Source organism: Symphalangus syndactylus, chromosome 18, assembly GCF_028878055.3.
Source record: "Symphalangus syndactylus isolate Jambi chromosome 18, NHGRI_mSymSyn1-v2.1_pri, whole genome shotgun sequence".
Lineage (NCBI taxonomy): Eukaryota > Metazoa > Chordata > Mammalia > Primates > Hylobatidae > Symphalangus > Symphalangus syndactylus.
The window spans coordinates 26,747,044-26,766,285 of record NC_072440.2 but is presented as its reverse complement, the minus strand read 5'-3'; the positions used below and the strand labels follow the sequence as shown (position 1 = coordinate 26,766,285).

At 39.1% G+C, this 19,242-nt stretch overlaps 2 protein-coding genes across 5 annotated transcripts in view; one reads left to right on the top strand and one right to left on the bottom strand.

Moving 5' to 3' along the window:
• HEXB (hexosaminidase subunit beta) overlaps positions 1-18,531 on the top strand; it is a 29,899-nt gene extending 11,368 nt beyond the window's left edge. Inside the window, exons 5-15 of one of the 2 annotated variants that reach the window (XM_063623159.1) lie at positions 207-317; positions 8,392-8,493; positions 10,501-10,630; positions 12,494-12,674; positions 13,556-13,642; positions 15,251-15,323; positions 15,754-15,928; positions 17,385-17,475; positions 17,600-17,704; positions 18,062-18,189; positions 18,272-18,531. In XM_063623159.1, the coding sequence (XP_063479229.1) occupies positions 207-317; positions 8,392-8,493; positions 10,501-10,630; positions 12,494-12,674; positions 13,556-13,642; positions 15,251-15,323; positions 15,754-15,928; positions 17,385-17,475; positions 17,600-17,704; positions 18,062-18,119 (1,113 nt within the window). In that variant the 3' untranslated portion in view covers positions 18,120-18,189; positions 18,272-18,531. Of the gene's footprint in view, positions 1-206; positions 318-8,391; positions 8,494-10,500; positions 10,631-12,493; positions 12,675-13,555; positions 13,643-15,250; positions 15,324-15,753; positions 15,929-17,384; positions 17,476-17,599; positions 17,705-18,061; positions 18,240-18,271 lie in introns of those variants that run through there. The other variant, XM_055253918.2, reaches the window with a different exon arrangement.
• GFM2 (GTP dependent ribosome recycling factor mitochondrial 2) overlaps positions 18,159-19,242 on the bottom strand; it is a 45,484-nt gene continuing 44,400 nt past the window's right edge. For all 3 annotated transcript variants that reach the window (XM_055253904.1, XM_055253908.2, XM_055253909.2), the window contains one exon: positions 18,159-18,702. In XM_055253904.1, the coding sequence (XP_055109879.1) occupies positions 18,574-18,702 (129 nt within the window). In that variant the 3' untranslated portion in view covers positions 18,159-18,573. The remainder of the gene's footprint in view (positions 18,703-19,242) is intronic.

The window sequence follows — 19,242 nt, the reverse complement described above, 5'->3', positions numbered from 1 at the left end:
ACTAATAGAAAAAAATGTAACCTGTTTAGCTATTGCTTCCTGAAGGTTTCATTTCCCCAGATATTAGCCGGTAAATGTAAATTTCATACATTTTTGTTGTTCTAAATTAATATTTTATGAAATGCTTGTATAAATAGATGTAGTCTTCATTGAGTTCAAGACAACAGAAAATTCTAAAACTAAATCAAAATTGTATTTTGTCATAGTTCACCATCAATGAATCCACCATTATTGATTCTCCAAGGTTTTCTCACAGAGGAATTTTGATTGATACATCCAGACATTATCTCCCAGTTAAGATTATTCTTAAAACTCTGGTAAGTAATTACTTCATTCTAATCCATTGTCTATTCTGAAGATGTCTCCTGTATGTTGTAACTTTGTTAGTTACTATTGCATAGGTTGGAACAGGGGAATTTGTATAAGCACTGGGCATTCTTTCCTCAGTCCCTAGGGAAGTGTATTTCCTCAGCTGTGATGTGGAGGTCCCCTTGAGAATCACCCACCTGTTTTCAGTGCAAGAGCCACGTATAACATGTATTTAGCCAAGACTGTTAAGAGAAAGACACTTTAAACACTGCCCATTGGCCCCTTACATATACTCCCATTTGTCAAATCATGTGTCTAGACTTTTGGTTAGGAATATATGACCACCCGGGTGCGGTGGCTTACACTTGTAATCCCAACACTTTGGGAGGCCGAGGCAGGTGGATCACCTGAGGTCAGGAGTTCGAGACCAGCCTGGCCAACATGGCCAAACCCCGTCTCTACTAAAAATACAAAAATTAGCCAGGTGTGGTAGCGTGCGCCTGTAATCCCAGCTACTAGGGAGGCTGAGACAGGAGAATTGTGTGAACCCTCCCCGGTGGAGGTTGCAATGAGCCGAGATCACACCACTACACTCCAGCCTGGGCGACAGAGCAAGACTCCATCTCAAAAAAAAAAACAAAAAACAAAAAGGAATACATGGCCACCACACCATACTTCTAGTTAGTGCCCTTTGAATTTTGTGACCTCCTCTTACTTTTTTTGTAAGTGGCATTAGAAAGGAGTCCGGGAGCTCCTTTATACCTAGGGAACTATTCCAAAGGAATATGGAACCTCAGGGGTGGTATGGGTTAGGAAGAAGGTTGACAGTAACTGTTTCCTCCTATGGGCTTTTTTTTATTGGTTAATCCCCACCATCACTTGCCAATTTGTAGGGGTGGGGAGGTTTCCTCCCATGTTTTTTTGCACCTTCACTTGATCATTATGATGACACTATGCTATTTAAAAATTATTATTATTATTTATTTTTTGAAATGGAGTTTCGCTCTTGTTGCCCAGGCTGGAGTGCAATGGCACGATCTCAGCTCACCGCAACCTCTGCTTCCCACGTTCAAGCAATTCTCCTGCCTCAGCCTCCCGAGTAGCTGGGATTACAGGCATGCACCACCACACCCAGCTAATTTTGTATTTTTAGTATAGACGGGGTTTTTCCATGTTGAGGCTGGTCTCAACTCCTGACCTCAGGTGATCTGCCTGCCTCAGCTTCCCAAAGTGCTGGGATTACAGGTGTGAGCCACCGCGCCCAGCCAAAAGTAGTTATTATTATTATTAATTATTATTATTTTAGTTGAAGTCTTGCTCTGTCGCCAGGCTGGAGGGCAGTGGCACAATCTTGGCTCACTGCAACCTCCGCCTCCCGGATTCAAGCAATTCTCCTGCCTCAGCCTCCTGAGTAGCTGGGATTACAGGTGCCTGCCACCACACCCAGCTAATTTTTGTATTTTTAGTAGAGACAGGGTTTCACCATGTTGGCCAGGATGTTCTCAATCACTTAACCTTGTGATCCGCCTGCCTCAGCCTCCCAAAGTGCTGGGATTACAGGTGTGAGCCACCACGCCTGGCCTAAAAATTATTTTTACATTTACATTAATACTCTGAATTTTTTCTCCAAAAGACACTCTTGTCACTTTTAAGAAATAGATGCTTAGTGTAAAAAGTTTAAACAATATAAATATGCATAAAATAGGCAGTCATCCCATAATTTCATTTGCCAAAGATTGACATACATTTTTATGTCCTACTTGTCTCATTTTAGACTTAAAAAATGAATATATTAGGCAGGGTACGGTGGCTCACGCCTGTAATCTCAGCACTTTGGGAGGTGGAGGCAGGTGGATCATTCAAGGTCAGGAGTTTGAGACCAGCCTGACCACCATGGTGAAACCCGTCTCTACTAAAAATACAAAAAATTAGCCAGGCGTGGTGGTGCACGCCTGTAATTCCACCTACTTGGGAGGCTGAGGCACAAAATCGTTTGAACCTAGGAGAGGGAGGTTGGAGTGAGCCAAGATTACGCCACTGCACTCCAGCCTGGGCAACAGAGCGAGACTCCATCTCAAAACAAACAAAATGAATATATTAACATACACAGTGTGACTTTTTAAAAAACTTAAGTGAGACCGTACTTTTGCTACCCCCCCCCCTTTTTTTTTTTTTGTGAGACGGAGTCTCGCTCTGTTACCCAGGCTGGAGTGCAGTTGGCACAATCTCGGCTCACTGCAACCTTTGCCTCCTGAGTTCAAGCAATTCTCTTGCCTCTGTCTCTCGAGTAGCTGGGATTACAGGTGCCCACCACCACACCTGGCTAATTTTTGTATTTTTAGTAGAGATGGGGTTTCACCATGTTGGTCAGGCTGATCTTGAACTCCTCACCTCAAGTGATTTGCCTGCCTTGGCCTCCCAAAATGATGGGACTACAGATGTGAGCCACCACACCTGGCCTTTGCTACCCTTTTAACAGTTGAATATTTCATTTTATTTAGTCTCGTGCTGATGGACATCTAAGTTAATTAACTATTATCATAAATACTACTGCAGTGTTCTTTTATACATATATTTGTACACTTGTTAAGATTATTTCTGGAGGATAAATTCTTAGAAGTGAATTTCTGGGCTTAAGATGTATATATTTTATTTTTTGGTACATTTTAACTTTTGGTATATACTGTCAGGCTGCCTTCTAGACAGGTCGGTCATAGCCACATATGCTTGGCCAACTGTGTGGTACATCTTTGCCATGTTTGTTGCTGATCTAAGGATAAAATATATCTCCTTGTTTTAATGTGCACTTCCTTGCTTTTTAGTGAATATAAGCCTTTTTTCTTTTTTTTTTTTTACATATTAGTTATTTGTATATTTTATGTTATAAACCCTAAGTTTCCTTTTTTTTTTTTTTTTTTTTTTTTTTTTGAGACGGTCTTGCTCTGTCGCCCAGACTGGAGTGCAGTGGCATGATCTTGGTTCACTGTAATCTCTGCCTCCTGGGTTCAAGCGATTCTTGGACCTCAGCCTCCTGAGTAGCTGAGATTACAGGCGTGCACCACCACACGCGGCTAATTTTTTGTATTTTTAGTAGAGACAGGGTTTCGCCATGTTGCCCAGGCTGGTCTCAAACTCCTGTGCTCAGGCAGTCTGCCCACCTCGGCCTCTCAAAGTGCTGGGATTACAGGCATGAGCCACTGCGCCCAGCTGTAAGTTTATTTTCTATGTTTATTTTGTCATCTAGAATGTGAATACCTTCTTTATTGGTTTAATGTTTTAATGTTATATTTGTCTATAGATTGTGCCACTGATACTTTTATATTTGCTTATATGTATCTTATTTTTAAAATTATTAATTTAAATTTTTTATATTTTAAAAAAATTTGTGTAGAGATAGGGTCTCACCATAATGCCCAGGCTAGCCTCAAACTCCTGGTGTCAAGTGATCCTTCCACCTTGGCCTCCCAAAGCGTTGGGATTATAGGCATGAGCCACCACACTCCACCTTAGATTTATATTATATACTTACCCATCATATGTTGTTGTGAATTTTTTCTAAATTTCTAAATTTGTTTTAATAACTTTACAATGCCTGTAGACATTTACATTTTTATTTATTTATTTATTGAGACAGAGTTTTGCTCTTGTTGCACAGGTTGGAGTGCAATGGTGCGGTCTCAGCTCACTGCAACCTCTGCCTGTCGGATTCAAGAGATTCTCCTGCCTCAGCCTCCTAAGTAGCTGGGATTACAGGTGCCCGCCATCACGCCTGGCTAATTTTTATATTTTTAGTAGAGGCCGAGTTTTACTATGTTGGCCAGGCTGATCTTGAACTCCTGACCTCAGGTGATCTACCTTCCTCAGCTTCCTGAAGTGCTGGGATTACAAGCGTGAGCCCCCATGCCTGGCGAAATTTTTTTATTCTTATTTTTTAGCAAAGAACCCTGCTAACTTTTTTTTTTTTTTTTTTTTTTAAAGAGATGGGGTTTTGACACATTTCCCAGGTTGGTCTTAAACTCCTGTGCTCAGGCGATCCACCTGCCTTGGCCTCTCAAAGTGCTGGGATTACAGGCATCAGCCACTATGCCCAGCCACAAGTTTTTTAAAGGAGTAGTATATTTCAATGTTATCCTTTCTATCATTTTTGGCTTTGGGAAGTATGCTGAGAATCCTTCTCTACAACAAGGATATAAATATAAAAATAACCTCTTAAATTTTATTTTAGTATTATTATACTTTTTCTTATTAAATTCTTGATTCTATTAGAATTTACTTTAGTGTATCAAACCTATTATGCATTTTAATTTTACTTTCCAAATGGTTAGGCAGTAATCCCTTCATTTCTGAGCAATCTACAATTCCCTATTGCTTTCAATGACAATTACTTAATACTAAATTCAGTTATAATTATTAAATACTAAATTGCGATAAATACAGAAGTTACTTTCTGAAGTCATAATCTTTACTAGTTTATCTTCTTGGGCCAGTACATGTGGTTTTAATTTCTATAGCTTTAGCAGTTTTTATTTTTGTTTGTATTTTGAAGTCTTAAACTTAGGGAAAAGTTGTAAATAGTGTGCAAAGAACTCCTATATACTCTTTACCCAGATACTCCAATTTAAAATTTTTATTGTATTTATTAAATATTAAATTTATTTAAGCTATATATTTGCTTTATTCTCCCTCTCTAAAAATACGTTTTCTAAACCTCATGGGCACATATGATGCATCAATACCCCCTTAATATTTCAGGATGAATTTCGTAAAAAATGGACATTTAATAACTTCAGTACAACCATCAAACTCAGGACATTGACCCAATACTGCATCTAATACGCAGACCCCATTCAAATTTCGATTGTTCCAACAATGTCTTTTATAGGTTCCACGTCCCATCCAAAATCAGGTGTTCCATTTACTTGTATGTCTCTTTCACCACCATTAATCTGCAACTGACTATCTTTCCTTGTCTTTTAAGACCATGACATTTTTGAAGAGTATAGGCCAGTTGCTTTGTAGAGTATGCCTTAGCTTGTCCATTTCCCAGAAGATAAGATTCAGTTACGCCTTTTTGGCAGGAATAAAGCAGAAATGATGCTGTGTTCTTCTCAGTGCTTATCAGGTGACACAGTGTCTTATTTCATTTCTGGTATTATTCAGTTATAACTTGCCTAAGATATCATCTGCCAGGTTTCTCCACTGTGATGTTAATTAAAAAGCTTTTTTTTTTTTTTTTTGAGACAGAGTCTTGCTCTGTCGCCCAGGCTGGAGTGCAGTGGCGCAATCTCAGCTCACTGCAAGCTCCGTCTCCCGGGTTCACGCCATTCTCCTGCCTCAGCCTCTCTGAGTAGCTGGGATTACAGGCACCCGCCACCTCGCCTGGCTAATTTTTTTTGTATTTTTAGTAGAGAGGGGGTTTCTCCGTGGTCTCGATCTCCTGACCTCATGATCCGCCCGCCTCGGCCTCCCAAAGTGCTGGGATTACAAGCGTGAGCCACCGCGCCGGGCTTAAAAAGCATTTTGTACTTAAGTAATTAAGTATCTTGTGGGAAGAAATCTTGAGACTGTGTAAAATCCCATTCTTCATCCAGCGTTCACTCACTAGTTTTAGCATCCACAGATGGTTCTTGCCTAAATCAGTTATTACTAAGGTGGCTACTGAGTGGTGATGCTTCTAATTCCATCATTCCTTCTATCATTTATTACTTGGCATTTCACTGTAAGGTAGAGCAATCCCTTCTCTTTTATTTAAGTATTCGTTATTTTTCTCAGTGTGAACTCATGAGTTACTATGTTATTCAGGATTGTAATCTGTTACTTTTCCTGTTTTTTCGTTTGTTTGAGACAGAGTTTCGCTCGTCGCCCAGGCTGGAGTGCAATGGCGCGGTCTCAGCTCACTGCAACCTCTGCCTCCCGGGTTCAAGCGATTCTCCTGCCTCAGCCTGCTGAGTAGCTGGGGTTACAGGCATCTGCCACCACGCCCAGCTAATTTTTGTATTTTTAGTAGAGATAGGGTTTCACCATGTTGGCCAGGCTGGTCCCCAGCTCCTAGCCTCAGGTGGTCCACCCGCCTTGGCCTCCCAAAGTGCTGGGATTACAGGCGTGAGCCACTGTGCCCAGCCACTTTCCTTGTTTAATAGCCAAATTATCCCAGCTTTGGTCATTGGAAGTCCTTCAAGTTGCCTCTTACATCCCTTGCAGGTTCCCTTTAATTTTGGAGCACTTTCTTACTTTTTGGCACATGATGTTCCAGGCCTGTCTTTCCTGTCCCGGTCTTTTCTGTGTCCTTAGACTTTTCTTCAAGGAACCCTTTTAGTGGTCAACAACATTTTGAAACCAATATCTAGGCTCTAGGTGTGCTCATTGCTACTAGGATGTCATTGCTTGTAGACCCTCTGAGCAGAGAGGGCTAGAAAACATGTGTGTACCTATGTATGTATACATTTGTATGAATACACACACCTTTCCATATTTCTATATCTGTTTATATCAGGAGTTGGCAAACTATACCCCAAAGGCCAAATCCAGTTCACCATCTATTTTCACAAACGTGGGGTTTTGGTCTCGCTGTCACGCCCAGGCTGGAGTGCAGAGGTATGAGTTCAGCTTATGGCAGTCTCAACCTCCCAGGCTCAAGCAATCCTCCCACCTCAGCCTCTAGAATGGCTGGGACTATAGGCATGTGTCACAATGACCAGCTAATTTCTTAAAAATTTTTTAGTAGAGATAGGGTCTCACTATGTCATACAGGCTGGTCTCAAACTCCTGGGCCCAAGCAATCTTCCTGCCTCAGCCTCCCAAAGTACGGGGGTTACAGGTGTGAGCCACCGTGTCTGGCCTCACAAATAAAGTTTACAGGAATATAGCCATGTATGTTTGTTTACATATTGTCTCTACAATTGCAGAGTGGAGTAGGCGTAACAAACTCTATGGCTTGCAAAGCCAGAATATTTACTGTCTAGCCCTTTATGTAAAATGTTTGCCAACCCCTGGTCTATGTTAAAACCCATGAGTTTGTATTAATAAGCTCAATTCCAATTAACACCTATATTTCTGGCTCCCTTCTCTGAGAGTGAAAATCCTCCTTTTATCCTCAATATATTTATCTGCACAATCCCCTTGTATGTAAAAGATTTCCTAACTCCATCAGCCAAATCCCTTCAGCTTTGATGAAGACAGAGTCTTTAAGTTTTGATGATCTTGTTGGACAAATCTTCTCCCTTACTGTTTTTCATCTTTTAAAAATAGTGTTTGTATTTTATATAAATATTATATTGGTTATTCCTCTAGAGTATACATAAAATTAATAACTCAATTTGCCCAAAAATTTCTCTGGGAGAATTGTATTGAGTTTGCAATGAAATTCTTGGTTGGGACTTAAATTTCAGAACTGTGGGAATTATAAGTCCTGGTACTTAAATGAATGCTCCATTTTTCCTTTGCTCTATTCCCAAACACAGTGGCAGCCAAGAACCATTTTGCATTCTTGGCAGACCACTACATATTGGGAATTTATAAGCCTGCTCTTCTCCCACAGAGCAAAGTTACAACTCACTGTCTAGAATAAATACAACATCTCCAGAGGCTTTTTGTATACTGATGTGTCATGTGAAGTATGTATGATGAGGAATTTCTATTTCTTCTCATTCTTTCTTTGCTGAAAAATAAATTTTAGCCAGGTGTAGTGGCTCATGCCTGAAATCCCAGCACTTTGGGAGGCCGAGGCGGGTGGTTGGCTTGAGCCCAGGAGTTTCAGACCAGCCTGGGCAACATGGCAAAATCCTGTTTCGACAAAAAATACAAAAATGACCTGGGCATGGTGGTGAGCACCTGTAGTCCTAGCTACTCAGGAGGCTGAAGTGGGAGGATCACTTGAGACTGGGAGGTCAAGGCTGCAGTGAGCCAAGATCATGCCACTGTACTGCAGCCTGGGCAATAGAGTGAGACCCTGTCCCCCCCCCCAAAAAAAAAAATTAGTTTTAAAGGAAGCAGACATATTGGAAGCAATTCCAAATGTAGATAGGTAATATGGATTGTATATGGTGTCTGCAGTATATAATTTTTAAATATGTTTGCTTGCAGGATGCCATGGCTTTTAATAAGTTTAATGTTCTTCACTGGCACATGGTTGATGACCAGTCTTTCCCGTATCAGAGCATCGCTTTTCCTGAGTTAAGCAATAAGGTGAGTAAATTGTATTGTACTCTGTCTACAAAAACGTTGGGTACAGTTTCATTACAAGTTTGTAGCTTAAATGTTTGTTCTTATGGATAGAATCGAAGTGTAAAAATCAGAAGTTTATGGTTTTTAATTGTTTTTGGCTGTGACTTAGCATTTTACATCCATAAAACTTTTTTGTTACTGTTATAACGGTTACTGTAATTGTTACTGTGAATATAAACAATCTCTGGAGAAGTATACACTGAAATTTAACAAGGTAGAAGCCCTGAATAATTCTCAAATTACATATGGTTAAGATAATATATTTATCAAGTTGTCTAACAGTGTATTTGTTTTAAACATAATTGTTTGGAAATCCATAAATGACTATTTTTCTCTCTGAGAAACTACATGAAGTAGGGAATTTTAGAGGTGAGAGTGTTTTCTTAGAAAATAATGGTAGTCTCAGTTAACAGTGTTCAAATTGACTGTATCATGGACCAGTGGACCTGGGAGGGACCCTCAGTGTCCCGTAGTTTAATACCCCTGTAATACAAAGAAGGTACCTGACATCCAGAGAAATGATGTGCCTTGTGTAAAGTTGTGGTTAGGACGGGACAAAGCCAGGACTCTAAATTCTGTCCTCCGGCCATAATTCCAAAACTTTCTCCAGTGTTAGCTATGTAGGCTAAAATGTGCTAACAGCACTTGTGTTTTTGTTTCGTTTTGTTTTACTTTTTATTATGGCAAATTTCAGACATATACAGATACAGAATAGTTTAATGAACTCCCATGTTCTCATCACACAGGTTCAAACATGAATACATGGTCAACCTTGTATCACTTAAACTCCTGCAGACAAGCCCTGCCCCATCCTGTTGTTTTGAATAAAATCCATCATTGTATCTCACTGTAAAAAGGCCTGTTCTTTAAGAAAAAATAACCATAATACATGATTGCAGCTAAAAAATTAACAGTAATCTAGACAGCCAATCAATATTCACATTTCTCCAAGTGTCTTTTCCTCTTAGTTAAAAAATTATTTTTAAAAATTTGCAGTGGGATACAAATAAGCTCCATAATTGTGGTGAGTTAATATGTCTAGTAATTCTCTTTTGATCTACAGGTCCCCGCTTCCCACCTTTTTCTCCTGTAATTGTTGTTGAAGAAACTGAGTCATGTGTCCTACAGTTTCCCACAGTCTGGGTTTTGCTGATTGCACCCCATAGTGTCAATTAACATGTCCCTGTATTTACTATAAACTGGTAGTTAAATCTAGTCTTGATAGAAATTTGATTTGCAGTGCTGGGAGACAAGACTGCTTTTCCGCAATTGAGCACTTATAGGCCATAGTTTGAGAAATGTGCTAAGGAACAGCTCACAACTTTAGTTACAAACAATATTGAGTTCTAATTTTTCAAGTGACCTATAAAGGGACTGAGGTAATCATTAAAAAAAACCAAGTCACTTATTATAGAGTCTATATGGGAATTTTTCAAGCTGATAGTAATTCAAGCTGATAGTCCTTTGAAGGACAACAGCTATGCTTTGTAATAAGGTGTACATTTTGACTCTAAAATTGACAAAAGCAGTGTTTTCAGAAGTTTCACTTTGGAAACATTTGTTTTGTTGTATGCTTACATGGAAGTTGAAACAGCATGATAGTAGACACTCTTGAAACAGGAGGCACTGATGGAGACAGATATTTCTACCAGTAAATCTGGGGTTAGCCCAAAGTATACTGAGAATTTATTGCTAAAATATGGTAAACAAATGATTTGACAAAAGCCCCAAAATGGCTATCATCCTTTGAGTATGTGCGACTTAGCAGAAATTTTCTTTCTGAAATTTTCTACTCAAACTATGGCACTATGTTATCTTTAAATGAGTCATCTAATATCACATGAAACTAATACATTGTCATAGTGAAAAAATTATCTGTCAAATATCAAATGCAAGCACAATTGTTAACAATTTCCAGGATCAAATCTACGTTGTACATTTTAACTTGAATAAATATGGCTTTTACAGGGAAGCTATTCTTTGTCTCATGTTTATATACCAAATGATGTCCGTATGGTGATTGAATATGCCAGATTACGAGGAATTCGAGTCCTGCCAGAATTTGATACCCCTGGGCATACACTATCTTGGGGAAAAGGTAAGGAGTTGTATTTTATTTCATTTTATCTTATTTTTTGAGATGGAGTCTTGCTCTGTCACTCAGGCTGGAGTGCAGTGGTACAATCTTGGCCCACTGCAACCTCCACCTCCCAGGATCAAGCGATTCTCCTGCCTCAGCCTCCCAAGTAGCTGAGACTACAGGCATGCGCCACCATGCCCAGCCAATTTTTGTTTTTGTTTTGTTTTGTTTTTTGAGATGGAGTCTCACTCTGTTGCCCAGGCTGGAGTGCAGTGGCATGATTTTGGCTCACTGCAACCTCTGCCTCCCAGGTTCAAGTGATTCTCCTGCCTCAGCCTACTGAGAAGCTGGGACTACAGGTGCCCGCCACCACGCTGATTTTTTGTATTTTTAGTAGAGATGGGGTTTCACCATGTTAGCCAGGATGGTCTTGATCTCCTGACCTCATGATCGGCCTGCCTCGGCCTCCCAAAGTGTTGGGATTATAGGTGTGAGCCACTGCACCTGGCCAGGAGTTGTATTTTGTAAGTTGCAAAAGTGAATATTTGAGGTATTGCATTTCTTATTTTATGACCTAGCGTTTGCTCATTTTGTTCTTAACTGTGATTGGCCTATCAGTAACACTATTGACAGATACAATTCAATTAACTACTCTGTGTCTATTGTGAGCAAGTCATTGTGATTAGGTACTGCCTAAAGTATAAAAAAGGGAATAAAAGAAAATAGTGATTACAAAAAGTAGAACATGATAAGTGAATTCAAGAAATGGTTTCATAGATGAGGTAACACTTAAAATGCTTTTGAGTGATCACAGAATATATTCATGTTTCTGGTAGAGGAAATGGCATAAGGAAATGTGTGCAAAAAGTGTAAGATATGCTTGACAAGTATGTAGCTGGAGTAGAGTGTAGCAGAGTAGGAGGCATTATAGGGTGGTGATTAAGAACTTTGGCTTTGGAGCCAGACAGCTTGGGTTTGAATCTTCCTTCTCCCATTATAAACTAGGTGACCTTGGGCAAGTTACAATATCTCATCTTCAGTTTCTCCATCTCTAAAATGAGAATTAGTAGTAGCTATCATGTAATTTTTTTGAGAATTAAATAATGTAAAGCACATAGCACAGTACCAAGCATTTATAATTGCTCAATATTATTAGAGTAGACATGGGGAATAGTGAGAGGTAAATCTGGAAAAGTACGTTAGCGGGCCTTTGGTGAGGAATGTGAACTTCATTAGGACACATTGGAAACCAGTGAAAATTTCTCAGCAGAGGAGTAACATGATGGGAACCACACTTTGGGAAAACCTTTGGGAAAGTGACAGATTGGAGTTCTGGACCGGGGGGTGATAGTGGGAATGTAAAATAATGGACAGAACTGAGAGACATTCTGGAAATATCCATAGAATTTGGCAACTGATGGACTCCAGGAGAGAGGAGGTATATACTCTAGGATGATGATGGTACCCTTATTAGAATACGAAAATCAGGAGAAGCTAGAGAAGGGAGCCTAGGGACTGCAGATGTTGTTTTTTGTTAGCTTGTATTTGAAGTACAGCTAGGATATCCAGTTGTATCCAGCAGGGAATTTGAAATGAATTGAAGCTCAAGAAAAAGGGTTGAGGCAAGCTGAAGATTTGGGAGTTACTAACATTTGACGTAGATAAAATCTCAGATATAATGGGAAACAAAGGCAAAGAGACAGGATTCAGGAAACAATTCCTTCTTATTTGGAAGAAATTACTAGCTCTTAGTAAACATGTTCATCTTTTGTGTATAAAATCTTGTAGCTTCAATAAAATGACGTAGTAAAATCATGTGGAAAACCAGATCTTTATAATGAGGACACTTCTTTTAAAAAGAATCTTAATATTTTCTTCTAGGTCAGAAAGACCTCCTGACTCCGTGTTACAGTAGACAAACCAAGTCGGACTCTTTTGGACCTATAAACCCTACTCTGAATACAACATACAGCTTCCTTACTACATTTTTCAAAGAAATTAGTGAGGTGTTTCCAGATCAATTCATTCATTTGGGAGGAGATGAAGTGGAATTTAAGTGTTGGTAAGATGATTCCTTAAAACCCCTTTAAAAAAAAAAAGAGAGGCTGCGTGCGGTGGCTCATGCCTATAATCCCAGCCACTTTGGGAGGCAGAGGCAGGCAGATCACCTGAGGTAAGGAGTTCAAGACTAGCCTGGCCAACATGGTGAAACCCCATCTCTACTAAAAATACAAAAATTAGCTGGGCGTGGTGGCAGGTACCTGTAATCCCAGCTACTCGGGAGGCTGAGGCAGGAGAATCTCTTGAACCTGGGAGGAAGAGATTGCAGTGAGCTGAGATCATGCCACTGTACTCCAGACTGAGTGACAGAGTGAGACTTCATCTCAAAAAAAAAAAAAAAAAAGAATAAAAAACCTGTTGCATTGAAGTAGCTGTAGAGGGCTCCACACCATAAGGAAGACTTAAGAGTAACATGCCTGCTTGTAAGGGTTTAAACTGGGCAACATGACTCCTGAGATGGTAGATTTTTGTAGAATGTACATTTTGGTATGGCAAAGTAAAGCTTGAGGAAAAACAAGATGCAGAAGAAAATGGAGATTCAAAAAAAGACTACTGTGAAATGAGAACACCTTTAGTGAAAGAGGGCAATCAATGATTAGGAAAGATTTTTCAAATAAAAATTCTCTCTGCAAATAGCTTTAGATGGAGGAGAAAGGTGGTAAGGTAAAGAAAGCCATTTTTACAGGAAATCAGCTTCTTGAAAAAATAGTTTGCAATGGATAATTAAGATAACTTGTAATTAAGTTTTTAGGCCTCTTTTTACTAGCTACAAACTTTAATAGTTTTAAGTCTGCACAACTGATGTTAGGCATATATACTGCTCTAAATAATAAACTGAGCATATCAAACTTCTAATGAAATTTTAATCACTTTTTGCTTTAGGGAATCAAATCCAAAAATTCAAGATTTCATGAGGCATAAAGGCTTTGGCACAGATTTTAAAAAACTAGAATCTTTCTACATTCAAAAGTAAGTTGTTTGAAAACCTATTTCTGTATTAATGCTTTTTGTAAAAGTTTATTTAGTAATATGCTCTATTTTTACATTTTCTCTACATCCTTTGCCTAAGTGTAGATGTGAAAAATCACTAAAGGAAGCAATACCCACTGCTTGCTTTAAATCCGTAACATGGTGACTCCAAGTATTTTCCAATAGCTGTTGAAATATAGGAAGGCAGTCATCTGTTCTAAAAACTCAGCTTGGGCTGGGCATGGTGGCTCACGCCTGTAATCCCAGCACTTTGGGAGGCCGAGGCAGGTGGATCACCGGAGGCCAGGAATTCGAGACCAGCCTGGCCAACATGGTGAAACCCCGTCTCTACTAAAAATACAAAAATTAGCCAGGCGTGGTGGCAGCTGCCTGTAATCCCAGCTACTCGGGAGGCTGAGGGAGAATCTCCTGGGAGGTGGAGGTTACAGTGAGCCAAGATCGCACCACTGCACTCCAGCCTGGGCAACAGAGTGAGACTGTCTCAATCAATCAGTCAATCCATCAATAAATAAATAAAACTCAGCTTGAAGCCTTGGCTACCCTGTGAAGTCTTCACTACCATCCAGCCCCTGGAATTCATTCCATTTTGTCAATTCCAGGAGCATTTATTTTACTATATACCTGTGCTACCCAATACAGTAGCCATAGCCACAGGTGCCTGTCCATATGTAAATTAATTAAAATTAATGAAAGTTAAAAATCCAGCTACTCAGTTGCATTAGCCATATGTCAAGTGTTAAGTAGCCAGCTGAGGCTAGTGACTGCCATACTGAAAAGTGCATATATATACACATTTCCATCCCAGGAAGTTCTACTAGACCGTGCTGCCCTAGAGGGATTGGCAAACTTTTTCTGTAAAGGGTCAGAGAGTAAAGATTTTAGGCTTCATGGACCACGTACAATTGCCCATGGGCCACATACAATTTTTTTTTAACTTAAAAAAAAACCTCAAATTTTAAAACTTAAAAAAAATAATGTTTTACAAATATAAAAACCATTCTTAGCCCATGAGACATACAAAAACAGCCTGCAAGCTGTAGTTGCCATCCCTTATGCTGTACCATTTATTTGGCAAGCCCAGGTTCCAGCCTTTGCCTGTTCAGCTTTTTGTGTGATGCATTTAAATTTTATTTATCTGCAGAGCACCTGGCATTGTGTAAATATCTGTAAATATTTGTGGACTGATTGTCAGCAACTGTTACATGTTAATTTATGTGATAGACTAGATCATGGTTGCTACTATTTTAAGACAGCCATAAAATTTTAAGAGATTGCTGTTTGTACAATTTCCTGAGTTGCCTACCAACTCAATTTGAGGCCACTTCTTCCTATCTTAGGGGCATGTTTAACTCATTCATTCAGCAAATGATTATTAAACCCCCATACTATGTTAGGTTCTGTATCAAGTGCTAAAAAGGAGGAACTACTTGTGACACTTCCCAACTTGAGCTGCTTCTGCTATAAAGCTGTACTATACTAAAAGGCACCTCTCAAAACACAAGAAATCCTTGGTAGAAAATGTACATGTTTTAAATATATTGTTAAGCTTGTGATCTAAAATAACTATAATTTTTTTTGTAATACTAGGGTTTTGGATATTATTGCAACCATAAACAAGGGATCCATTGTCTGGCAGGAGGTTTTTGATGATAAAGCGAAGGTGAGCATTGTGAAGACTGCATCTGATCAATATAAGAGACTTAATTATTTTTCTTGGGGCAACTGGGAATTTGCAAGTCTAACTACTAGTATTAGCTTTCCAGTGTGGTTAGTGACCACTTTGGACCTCATAGTTCCAAGGTAAGTTTGGTAGAAATGAGACTAAAATGCAAGTCTCAGCTAGTTAACTGAACCTATGTGGTATCCATATATAAGCAAAAGTTAAATATCCCAACCTAAGGTTGATGAAACTTTTCAAGTCCCTAAAATGAGTATCACATGGCACTAACTCTGAAGGGGAAAAAGAAAATGCAGATTTTTCTTTTTAAGGATCTTAGAAAATTATGTTCCTAGTAATAATGCCTTAAACTTTCAATTTCATCTACTGTTCTAGGCCTAATAATATGTATTGCAATTTGTAACGTTAATAGCTTGCGCCAGGCACAATAGTTGAAGTATGGAAAGACAGCGCGTATCCTGAGGAACTCAGTAGAGTCACAGCATCTGGCTTCCCTGTAATCCTTTCTGCTCCTTGGTACTTAGATTTGATTAGTTATGGACAAGATTGGAGGAAATACTATAAAGTGGAACCTCTTGATTTTGGTGGTAAGTGAAGCAGTTGGTCCAAGTGTTGTGGGTTACTGTGAAGCTGATGGTTAAGTGAAGCAACCGTTGTTACCTTTGAGTTTTCTTCTGTAACCTCCCACCCCAGAAATCCTTACCTAGATATTACCTACCAACTGTCTTTTATGTTTGATCCTTGATTTTTATGTACTTTTTTAAGCTCAGTATCATTTTAAACTCTCAAGAAACCATATAGTTGCCTAAATTCAAGAACTTCAAAAGTATTATAGATCCCCTTAGATTTTATCTCCAGTTTCAATGATGGCTCCTCACTCTCTACATTCTAAAGCTATTTGATTGCATTAACCTTATATGCCCTCTTCTGAACTGCTTCTCCAATGTAAGACGACACCTAAGCAAAGCTATAGTTTTAGTTCAGCAGATTTCAGGCTGTGTTGTCTTAGGATTCTGAGGAGTAGAATCCTTGGTGGATGGGACAGGAAGGGACATCTGAAGGGTGGAGCTTCAGGCTGTCAGATCCCCTTCATAAAAAAATTCTAGTTTGTCCAGTTTTGTACATTAGCCTTTAGTGCAAAATCATTGAAAAAGGATTTTGCTATTTAAAAAAGTTTCAAAACCATAGGTCTATTAAGAATTGATAATTTTATATACAATGCAGTTTATGAGGACCAAAAAGCGATAATTACTGATTTTTAAAAAGCATTAAGTGGCTGGGCACGGTGGCTCATGCCTGTAATCCCAGCACTTTGGGAGGCCGAGGGAGGTGGATCACGAGGTCAGGAGTTCAAGACAAGCCTGGCCAAGATGGTGAAATTGTCTCTACTAAAAATACAAAAATTAGCCGGACGTGATGGTGGGTACCTATAATCCCAGCTATTTGGGAGGCTGAGGCAGAGACTTGCTTGAACCCAGGAGGTGGAGGTTGCAGTGTGCCAAGATCGTGCCACCGCACTCCAGCCTGGGTGACCAAGCAAGACTCCATCTCCAAAAAAAATTAAAAAACACACATTAAGTATTCAATTTCTGTTTTAAATGGCAAGAGGTAGAAATTAAAGGCAGGCATGGTGGTCACAGTCCACTAAAAAACTAGTATTCCAAGTTATATTCCCTGGCACACTACTAAATAGGCAACTAGGGATTTGAAAAATGGTTTCTGGTGTCCAGATAAGTTTGCATAAAACCAAAATAAAACTGTTTAATACTGGCCCACTACATTAATCTATGGTGCTAACCCGTGCTGTGAACCGTGGGGCAGGGCTGGGGATAAAGTTAGCAAACATTTTTTTGGGGGGGTGGGGGAAGAGGAGGGGCCATCTTTTTTGTGCCACAACCATTAGCATCTCCCAAGGTCCTGCTAACCACAGGCGAGAAATGTTGCCCTAGGATAAAGACAGAAGAAACAAATCTTGATAAAATTAATATTGCCTCTGTGTACAAGCTTTGAACTTCTGAACTTAATTCAATGATTTTAATTTAGGTACTCAGGAACAGAAACAACTTTTCATTGGTGGAGAAGCTTGTCTATGGGGAGAATATGTGGATGCAACTAACCTCACTCCAAGATTATGGTATGGGATTTACATGATAACATTTAAGAATTAAGGTGCCTTAGCTTTCCTTCTCCGTCTAAACACAAAAGTACTAAACATAAATTTAAACTGCTTGGTGGGGGATGTGTGATTTAAATTTTAGGCCTCGGGCAAGTGCTGTTGGTGAGAGACTCTGGAGTTCCAAAGATGTCAGAGATATGGATGACGCCTATGACAGACTGACAAGGCACCGCTGCAGGATGGTCAGGTAAGAAATACTTATTTCTCAAGCTAGGATACTATTAAGTCCAGCGTGATTTTTAACCTTCTTATTCAGTGTTAGTTTCTTTTGCTATAAATAGAAATGTATGTTACCTAACAAATAGTAATTAGAAGAAACCAGGAATTATTTTTTTCTAAGTAATAATACCTGTAAAGAAGATATATTCAGACTTGTGACTGTATTATAGATACAAAAAATTTTGGTGTAACTTAGAACTCCATCTTGAGTTGCTTTAATTTTCTTCCCTTATTTTCAGTAATGCTGTGATTCAGTGATTCTAATTTCAGTTTCTAAGATGACATGAATATCAATCTAAAATATCTTTATTCATGTTATCTACAGACGTGGAATAGCTGCACAACCTCTTTATGCTGGATATTGTAACCACGAGAACATGTAGAACATGTAAAAAATGGAGGGGAAAAAGGCCACAGCAATCTGTACTACAATCAACTTTATTTTGAAATCATGTAAAATAAGATATTAGACTTTTTTGAATAAAATATTTGTATTGATTGAACCTTTGACCCTCTATCTTATTACATATAGAAGAGGCCTGGCATCTTTCTTGTGAGACAAGCTTAGAGACACAAAAGAAACACAACTTCGTGATACCACTCTTCTGAAGGCTACTTATAGTAATAACTTCATAGATGAACAGCATAATTCAGGTACATTTCTCATTATATAAATTAAAATGGGTGGCTCCAGTGCCACTATCAAAGCTTAAGTTATATCTTTTATCTAGTTCTCTGAATGTACTGAAACAGTACTTTATTTGTGCAATAAAAATTGTTCTTACTGAAAATTAAGTAGCTAGGTGCTCCTGAATTTCTCTCCAAAAACTAAAACATTTAGGTCAAACCACTTCTCCGGTTGAGCAGTGTATTCTGATCTTGAGGATTCATGGCTTGATAAGTAGATAGTTCTAAGGCAAAAGTAGCTGAGCCTGATGTTAGCGTTCGAAGCACAGTTGAATAACCCTAATCGAAATAATGTAAGTCATTTATATTATCAGATTTAAGCCTCAAGTTTCTCTTCCTGCTGATTATCTTTTAACTATTAGGGAAAAGTGATGTTGCCACTTTTGTGGCTTAGCCATATCACTTCCTTCAAACAGATCATTTAACTTTTTTCAGGGTAAGTTGGATATAAAAATATTGAGGACAGAAAGCAGAGTAGTGCCAGTGTGCTGCAGATGTATTTGTTAGATGGCTCATGCCCTTACTCTCTACTACTCTGCTGGCAACCCAGGTGCCTGTCCTGGAGCAGAAGAGGCTGACAGGAGAAGAATGATAACTTGCCTTAAAACTGACAATGGTGGAAATAAGATAAATGCTTAGCAGGGAAAAAATGGTCATATAGGCTGGTACCACATTTTGGGACTGTAAATACCCTCTTGTAGTGCTATAATCCCTGGATTTCACCAACAAAGTCCTAACCATTCCTCCCGGTTGAAACTTTACATGTATTCTCTAAATCAAAGCCTCAATGTTTCTTTCAGGTTACTGATTGTCTATTCA